General features: G+C 44.6%; 1 protein-coding gene across 1 annotated transcript in view; it reads left to right on the top strand.

The window, feature by feature from the left end:
• Positions 1–10,000, top strand: part of LOC125041096 (venom carboxylesterase-6-like) — a 24,658-nt gene that overhangs the window by 14,460 nt on the left and 198 nt on the right. The window contains exons 8-13 of the mRNA XM_047635845.1: positions 1–40; positions 416–566; positions 669–844; positions 1,037–1,196; positions 9,643–9,766; positions 9,913–10,000. The exon at positions 1–40 is cut by the window's left edge and continues 54 nt beyond it; the exon at positions 9,913–10,000 is cut by the window's right edge and continues 198 nt beyond it. Of these exons, the coding sequence (XP_047491801.1) occupies positions 1–40; positions 416–566; positions 669–844; positions 1,037–1,196; positions 9,643–9,766; positions 9,913–10,000 (739 nt within the window). The remainder of the gene's footprint in view (positions 41–415; positions 567–668; positions 845–1,036; positions 1,197–9,642; positions 9,767–9,912) is intronic.

Here is a 10,000-nt window from a genome sequence, read left to right as displayed (position 1 = left end):
CAATTTCCACCTGCTGGACGAAATGTATTTCACCTTCTTTGTAAGTCTGCCTGTACTGAAGAACTTCATTTTCATGGACTTCAAATTAATACCTTTTCATCTGTAATGCTAAGCGAACTAATAGTTTGCTTTTGCGTTTTTATTTTAACCATCACAGATTCTATCGCCTTTGGCTTTCGCCGTTTCCCTTCTTGGTGGCACAGTTTTTTTCACATTCACTTACAGTCCAATACCAAGATCTCAGTGATATCTTGAAAACATATGAGAACTTTTACATGATCTAACTTCTATCGCTCTCTTTCTATTGCTTCTCCGTTCTCCGTTCACTTATTCGCTATCCTCCTTTTCTCTATCCCCGTTTTCCTCTTCCCCCTCTTTCCTCTCTCTCATTCTCACGTTCCCTTACCCCTCGCAGGAATGGAATGTCCAGCCTTTCACCTTTGCCCCGCGCGTGGACGGCGTGTTCCTGCCCGACGAGCCGGTGACACTAGTCCGCGAGGGGCGCTTCCACCGCGTCCCGGTCATGATGGGGATCAACGCCAACGAGATGGCGCTGCAGTCCGTGGGTGAGTCTGTTGCTTTGGGCCTTGATGCAAAACAAGCCTTCTAAATCTGAATAGCTTTCACCCCCTGCCTACAAAACGATATTAGAAGCTTCCTGTCGGCAGAGATGTATGCTGATCAGCTCCTGATAAACAGCCTAGAGAGCAACTTCGAGGTGACGGGCCCCGTGAGCCTCGGGTTATTCGACGACGAGGAGCCTGTCAGCACCGCCGCCGTGATCTATGACTACTATCTCGGAGGCGTCAACCTCGGAAAGGAAAACGTTGATAACGTTACTCAGGTACAGGAGTTTTATTTTATTATTGCCTCTAATATCCGCCGTGCTCTCGTTTCCAGTGGTTCACATGAGTACGTGAACACATGAAAAAGTGCATGATTTAAAGGGGATTACGTTATGTCAAATCTAAGACTCTCATTTTACGTCGTCTTAATCTGTTGTGTATATAAAATAGCAATTCTAGTCTTTCCTTAGATGTTTACCGATGGTTACTTCTCCGTACCGCATGATTGGCTCACTATGCTTATGGCTGACCAAGTCCCGGTGTACACATACGAGCTGCAGCATCGAGGTGAACACGGATACACCAATAATTACCTCGACCTCGGCCTCGACCTCCCACAAGCTGCAAAATGTAAGACAAGCGCATTGCCATAGTTCAAGATGGTAACATAAATGAACGCAATAAACCATATGTCTTCCTCTAAACATATTTCGGCAAGTTTCATTGTACTACAATATGTATATAAATGTTATATTTATATAAATATATATAACTAAATATATATGTACACACAAGTATATATATATGTATATATATAAATATATATATATATATATATATATACATACATATATATATATATACATATATATATATATATATATATATATATATATATATATATACACACATATATATGTATATATATACACACAAGTATATATATGTGTATATATGTGTGTATATATATACATGTATACATATACATGTATATAAATATATATATATTCATATATGTATGACAAGATAGAATATATAGATAGCTATAGATATATATACGCGCGCGCGCGCGCACACACACACACACACACACACACACACACACACACACACACACACACACACACACACACACACACACACACACACGCACGCACACGTATACACAATAGACATACGTATCACTGTTCCTAATACTATTAATAACCTCATTAGGCAACTCGTCCCATCTACGCATATTACTATGAGCTAGTGATCTCAACTCCACGAACTTACGCACAGTGCTGAGGCGCTATAAAAGGGAGGGTGATTTTACGATATAGTGGGGCTCTCAGGACCTCTCGGTTCCGAGGTTTTTCGTGTGACGGCTAAAGAGAGCGATCTGACTTCTCCACAGTAAGCACAACCTTTGCCCTTGCTTGATACCCTGGCTGTTTGCGCACACCTTTCGTTGTTGCCGCGATTCTAATTGGTTCAGTTAGCTTCGTGCCCAATAGCCAATTCTTTCCTTTGCGTTTTTTTCGGCATTAGGATAACTCTCTACACATCTTCTGCTGAACTAGACCCCATCTGCAAGCTCGTGCTCGGACGTGGGTTGACTTTTACCTCCCGCAGGGGAGGGTGTATCTGGGTGGCCTTAGCGTGCCTGCCTTACGGTGCACAGAGAGTTGCCATCTTTGCTAGGAACTGGTATGGCAGACCATTTCATGATTGTCACTCATTAAATTTCATGTAGGAAACGAATAGGCAGGTGAGAGCCCTCCCTTTTCCACCTCACGCATAATAACGTAGAAGTTTCAGATCTCGTGGATGTTATCAACATTTTTTCTACCCTCACCCTCCTCATCCCCTGATCACTCACAGAATTCAAGAAATTGATACCTGGAGTCAAGAGAACAGGGTAGAAACTAATCCAGAGCTATCCGGCTGGATAGGCTGGACGACATCTGCGAACTCATTGCCCCCATCTCGTGTGAAGAAGTAAAAGAAACAAAATAAAGAAGTTTCCTCGTAAGGCTCCACGCTCCTCACAGATCGGACGCGACGCTCTTATTCACCTTCCTGACAACCTCATACCAGCCATGACTTACCTTTACAACGCCTCTCTCGCTTCCGGCTATTTTCCCTCTCCCTTCCTAAACCACAAAAGGACCTGACTGACCCAAAGAGTTACCGCCCTATTAGTCTACTCGAGACATTAGGCTAAATTTTCGAAAAAATCATAAACACTCGACTAAGGTGGTATCCCGAAGACCATAATCCTCTATCACACAAACAATGCGACTTTCGCTCGCATCGCTCGACGCAAGACGCACTCAACATCATCACTAACTGCATAAACAACAACAAAGACCGACGACTAAAGACTGTTCTTTTCACAAAAAATGTTGAGCGAGCCTTTGGCACGGTCTGGCATGCTGGCCTGAAGTACAAGCTGTACACTAAATTTAACTTTCCTTCTTTACTTAAAAGTTGCTCTGCAGTTTCCTTGACAACCGCAGATTAAAATTAAAATTCTTGAAAGTCTCACGCAGCATTTCCATGCACGGTGGAGTACCTTAGGGCAGCATACTGAGCCCAACACTCTATGCACTATACACAAACGACCTTCAAGACCCCATACAGACAGATTCACTCACTATCCCCTATGCTGACGACTGTACGCTCAACACGATGCGCTTTTAGATGTTCAGCGCATCAATGACGAACTCGACACCGTCTCGAGATGGGAGCACTAATGCGACAAAAACAAAAGTTCTTTTTGTAAGACCATGAAAACTTCCTCCTTATGACAACACTTACCTCAACACCTTTGATAGACTATAAGCACTCTCTAAATCTCATCCTCAAAAGTTGGTTTAACTTTTGATACATACTTTCAATTTCACTTATATATTAATTTAAAGGCCGCCTTGGCAAGAAATACCTTACATTCGCTTTTTCGATTTAAAAGTGCGGCCCCACGCACGAAGCTGCATCTATACAAAACATTAATACTACCTCTCCTCACATACACACCACTTGCACTCACAGAAACGGCATACACTAACAAGCGCAAACTCCAGCTTGTTCAGAATAAAGCACTCCATGAAGAGGCTTCTCTACTTCCTCTGGACATCGAGTGGAATAGGTTGGTCTGTAAACAGACTTACAAAAACCTTGCCTGGCATACCGACTGGCTGGATAGACTCAACACCATGTTTCGTTCAGGCCGGAGACTGGGATTAGGGCATGATTTTTTTTCTTTGGCATGGGGCGAAGAAGTGGATGCATTTTTTTAGGCATCCTTTAAAGCCACCTCCTACTCCTTCCTTTCACCTTTCCCCTTTCCCTATCCCCTTATTTTTGTTTTGTTTTGTGTTCTCGTTCTTTTTTTGTTAAAGTAGTTTGTCTGTTTTTGGTTTGTTGTGACCTTTTAAACTCCCAAATAAAGTTTAATCTCCCTTGGTCACAACCCTCACATCCCCGCTTCTAAAAACTTTCACGTTGTCACCTACGTGACTGTCATTAGCTCACCCTCACCTCACATTATGCTTTTGCCATAGCTTGGACCCGACATCCTTTATCCTTACCGGTTTTGGTTTCCGGTGACATTTGCTGTTAATACTCGTGCCAGGGCCATAAATCCTTTGCTGTAAGGATTTATGCGAGCTAAGGAAAAAAGTGTCACAGCCAGTGGTGTTAATCCAATCGTGATGTGGCCGCCAGGGCCGCGCCTCTCCATAAGTCCCGCGGCCGACGAAGGGAGACCTGTCGACACAGACGGGAAAGGCCAGCCCCTGATTAGCGACCACTTCCAAGCTTCAACCTGCTTCAATGGTAAAGTTAAGCCGAGGGATAGCCCTGGAGTTACGGTCGATGAGGCCGTGCCCAGGGCACAACATAGATGGCGTCTAAACTGTAAACTTTTATCCCAACCTCCCCGGTATAACGGGGTCCCGGGCCGCGTGCCGCTGACCCACTTTCCACGAGAACGCCGCAAGCCCGCGACCTCCAGTGTAGGCACGCGCTCAAGGTCGTAGGGTACTCGTACCTTACGAACCGAGAGATGGCCGGCTACCTTCCCACATAGCCTCACGTGGCGGAGAAGAAGCACCGCGGGCCCGAGTACACCCGTACCGAACACAAAGAGATTCATGATGGCGCTGGACCACCCAGACCCTTTCCTACTTTCGAAGAACCCACCACATCTATTATCCAAAGCTTTACCCTGCATGCTGGGTTAAGCCCCGGCTCCTTTTTCTACTACAATTAATTTTCCTCCACCCCCTATCCTTCCCCTATCCCCATTCTTCCTTCCCACGTTTCTTTCCAAACTTTTGTTTTTTTGTTTTGCGATGTTGTAGTTCTGCTACAGGAACTGCTCTGAAAAGGTGCAGGGCCCTGAGCTCCCTCACTGAAGTGAGCCAGCCTTCGAGTGGCTGGCTCACAGGAGAGGGATGACCAAATGGTTTCTAACAAAGTTACCTATTGTAGGTGGGATGGCATCCTTCTAGTCTCTCCCCTGGGGGCTTCACCTACCCATGTGTTTGCTGTGCATGGCCCCCTTGTGCGCTGTGGAGACAGGAGTCCTGGAGGTTGAGTATGAGTATGCTCTGCGGTTGCGGCCCGGTCAGGTCAACCAGCTGGTCTCCTTTGGGAGGCTAGGGTCAAGCAGTCACTGAGTTGTTGGCACTCAGATCCCGTGAGTGCTAGTCACAATGGTCAATGGTTGTGTGTACCACCTCACCACCTCTGTAGCTGTTAGAAATGAGCTCTAACACACAGCTTCCCCTTGCTGGTGGGTGGGGGCATGAGAGGGTAAAGGAACTAAATCACATGGCAATTAAACCTCAAAGCCAACCACAAACTGACAAAAAGATGACGAACCTTCCAAGGCATCTACCATGGCAATCACTATGAAGCCATCCATAAGTTCTAGTGGCACGAAAAATCAACAGCACAGGCTGACTCTGCCAGACCTGCTGCTAAAATGGGCATGTTAAAGAAACCATCACCAAAACAAAACATGTCTGCCCAAGATTGTCCAACAGATGGTCTCTCGTGCTGGCCTTTCCAGGCCTGCACCCAAAACAGGGTTACCTCTGATTTCCCCCCAGATGTCTTCCCTGACCGAGATGGGAGCACAAGTTGGACCAGCCAAACCAGCTGTTTCCATGACCGAATGCCAGAATCCAAGCCGAAAGGGCGGTCTGAAACGACCTTAGAGAGAGTCTGGACCCTCTAGGCGTTTTCCACTGTTCAAAGTACTCTCTAAACTTCAAGGCTTCGACAATGCCTATCATTGTGCCCAAAGATCAAGCCACCCTGAATTTCCTGCAGGGAACATAGAGCTTAAAAATGGGAAGAAAGTGTGTATCTCACCACTGAATTCCGAAGATAAGAGAGTTGAGATGTTACTATCTGGCCGAGAGGCATCATGCCTAGAGCCTGGCTTACTCTTTCAGGAAGGAGGCAGCCCTCATGCGACAGTAGGTCGAAAAAATATGACCAGATTTCGTCCTGCTCCCCCAGGCACCCATGTGTGGGGACAAAACAAAATGGAAAGGGCTTCCTGACCCCCTCAGAGGAAGAAAGCAACTCCCCAGCCGACACCGAATACCCCCATCAAGAAGGAGTTTATGGCCCTTGCAAGTGGGCCATAAAAGAACTAGATGGATAAAGGTTCATAGGACACTGCGATATCCTCCCCAAGAACCGACCAACTCCTCTTTGATGAGAAAGACATGACCTTCTGTTAACTGCTGTAGTCACTGCTGTAACAACAACTTTGGGGAGGACGAGTGAGAAAGCAGAGAAGGCAGTCACAGTCGCCATAACAGCAATGACCCAGAATGTTGCTACCCTGAAAGGGAGAAAACTGGACACACCTAACTAGCCTATATTCTTCCTCAGGGCGAGACTCCTTTCCTGACCAAGCCCTCGCAGGCAGAGCCAAAACAGAGCCAGAACAGGTAAGGCCAGCAGAGGACAAGACCACACAGGCAAAGCCTGTGAAGAGAAAAGCAAGCCAACAAGGTCCAAGTTACCAAAGGTTCTCCACCTCCAAGTAGACCCTTACCTAGCCTAGAAGAGACCCCCAACAATGATTACCTAACCAACTACTCCCCAAGGGAAGGATCATGGGTCAGCCGCTACCCAGTATAAGGACTCGGCCAATGATGTCAAGTCGGAAAATTTATGAAAATAAGCAAAACCTCCTGATGATGTCCTGGTAGCTGCATTCAACTGCAGGGATGCTGTGATCGTCATCCTGCAGACCATCCAACAAACATAAAAATCATATCAGCTAAAAAGTTTGGACCATGACTATCCAAGATTAGAACATGGAACATTTGAAGTTTATACGAAACTGGAAAACTGGACAACTTTATCCACAAGATGGACAGAATATCCAGTGCTTAGGTTTGTGCAAAGTCAGATGGCCCAATGCTGGCGACTTTATGAAGGACCAGAAAAGAATCCTCTTTTCAGGTGACAAAAATACAAAAATGGAGTAGCTCTGGTCCTAGACAAGAACTTTTCAAAGTAAGTTCTGTCGTTCTGGCCCCAAAAATACTGCATGCTTCTAGTCAAGATCAAAGCTCGTCCTGTAAGTGTTAAAATCTTAGCAACATATGCTCCCACTGTGGATGCTGGAGACCAACACATTTTCTACAACTCTTCATGAATTATTCTAATCATGTAAATCAAACAATATTGTGATTGTCATGGGTGATTTTAATGCTAAAGTTGGCTCAGAGAGAGATGGGAAGACTGTTGGACCACATGGTCTGGGGGAACAGAATGAATGTGGAGATAAACTTAAAGATTAGAGGAAAATCTGGTTATCACACCAGACAATTATATACACAGATTAGTCCCGGTGATGGAGCCAGAAACCAAATCGACTATGCTATGATCAGTTCAAGATACCGGAACGTAATAAAAAAATTCCCGAGCATATCCGGGAACAGACGCAAATTCAGACCACAATCCAGTAATGATAAAATTGAGATTGTCCCTCAAAAAGTTGAAGTGAAGATTGCCCCCATTTTTTTACTCAGTACATTACAGACCAACCAAGAGGTGAGAGAAAACTTTAAACAAGATTTTTTGAAAAAATCTACCAGAGGCTTCTAACCATCATTTTGGTGCCTTCATTGATAACACCCAAACATCAGCTGCTAAGACAATCCCGACAGTAGAAAAGAAGCAGCCCTCCTCAAGCTGGTTCCAGTCTCAAATCAGAACCTCATGGATTATGGACTAGTAAACAATCTTTACAAAAAAAAAAAATGTAAGAAAGCCAAGGAAATGTGGCTGCAGGAGAAATGTAATGAAGTTGAGAATTTCAGTTGTAATCCCAAAGAGATGTTCTAAAGGATAAGAGAGATCACAGTCAGCAATACTTTTCCTCTGCAAACTGCATCAAAGCAGCAGATGGCCGTATTCTCCACGAGACCGAGGATGTCAGTATTCATTGGGAAGAGTATGTTCAAGAACTTTTTGACAAACAAGTGCCACCAAAAAAATTTAGTCCTGGAAGCTGTCACATCTGGTCCACCAATTCTGAAGTCAGAAGTGCAATTGTCCCTATAGCAAATGATATTTGGAAAAAAAATGCAGGGCCTTAGAAGAGAAAGGTATTGATCTCATCTGGAACTTCCTAAATGATATCTAGGAAATGATAAAATCAGTATTCATTGCCCTGCCAAAGGACCCAGGCACACTTAATTACTCACATCATTGCACAATTAGTCTAATGTCTCATATTCTGAAAACTCTACTGAAAATCATCCTACAGAGGATCAGCATTTCTCATAGCCACACCTGTAAATGACCTCCCTAAACATTTTGATACTGTTCTGGAAGGCAGGGAACACCTTGGCCCTCATGTCAATGGCAAGAATACAAAATGCATGGTAGTTACGAAATCAGAGGTCCCGCCAACTTGTCCATTGAAACAAGGAGAAATAGAATTCCAACAGGTCTCCTCCTTCATTTTTTTTTAAGGGAGTCTTATTACCTTAGATGCTCGTTGCAAGAAGGAAATCAGACGCGGAATTGGACTAACAGACCGCAAGCTCTCAGTTAAACCAACCATTAGACTCATTAAATCCTTTATCTGGTCGACTCTCCTACATGGTTGCGAGTCCTGCTCATTGACGACTGAAACTCGGCGAAATATAGAGGCCGCAGAAATGTGGATGTTGCGTACCCCTTACACCGACCGAGTGTCCAATGAGATCCTCGAAGGAGTTGGACAGGGATGCGAGCTTCAAGAATCGATCCGAGTACGATAACTCAAATTTCTCGGACATGCAATCCGTAAAGTTATTAGAAGACCTTAGTCCAAGTGGTAAAGTTGAAGACAAGCAAGTTCGAGGTAGACCGATAATAACATTATCGACAATTCCAATATACAAACAGTCCGATGCCTCTGAGACAAAGCTCGACACATGAACCATGGCGCCAAGTAGTTCGTCAAACACCGCATCGGTGATGGCGCAGAAAGGAATACACACACACACACGTGTATATATATATATATATATATATGAATATAAATATATTATATATATACACATATATATGTGTGTGTGTATGTGTGTCTGTCTGTCTGAATACAAACACACACACACACACACACACACACACACACACACACACATACACACACACACACACACACACACACACACACACACACACACACACACACACACACACACACACACACACACACACACACACACACACACACACATACACACACACATATACATACATACATACACACACACACACACACACACACACACACACACACACACACACACACACACACACACACACACACACACACACACACACACACACACACACACACACACTCACACACACATTATCCCTGGTCTATAAGACCCTCTCATAGTAATTTTCTTGAGACGTCGGTTTCAAATGTACTTCCTCCCATTTACATATACACACACATATATATATATATATACACTACAATATGCATGTAGTATATATATGTGTATTTTGCTACCCGCGTACAAGTATTATACTAAAGAGTTTACTCTCCTGCTAGATGTGTCCCACGGTGACAACAAGCAGTACAATACTCAGCCTGGATACGGCAAGCTCAACGCCACGGACGACATCGCCGTCGGGGACTTCATCACCACCACATGGACCAATTTCGCCAAGACAAGGTAAGTCAATGCTATGTTTGAGAGGAGTAACAAAACCATTTCATCTCGTGACGGTTCACTGGTAGCTCATTACCAAATTGCTTCTGATGCAAGTTAGTGTCCTCTGTGATGCGGATATGTGTGAACGAACCTCCTTTCCTAATCAGGAACCCGACACCTGACGACTCCCTGGCACTCACCTGGGAGATGGCCACTTCCGAGAACCTGAGGCACCTGGCCATTACTCCCGCACCA

This window comes from Penaeus chinensis, chromosome 30 (assembly GCF_019202785.1).
Source record: "Penaeus chinensis breed Huanghai No. 1 chromosome 30, ASM1920278v2, whole genome shotgun sequence".
Classification (NCBI taxonomy): Eukaryota; Metazoa; Arthropoda; class Malacostraca; order Decapoda; family Penaeidae; genus Penaeus; species Penaeus chinensis.
Note: the sequence above shows the minus strand (reverse complement) of the source record. Positions and strands in the feature narration are given on the sequence as shown.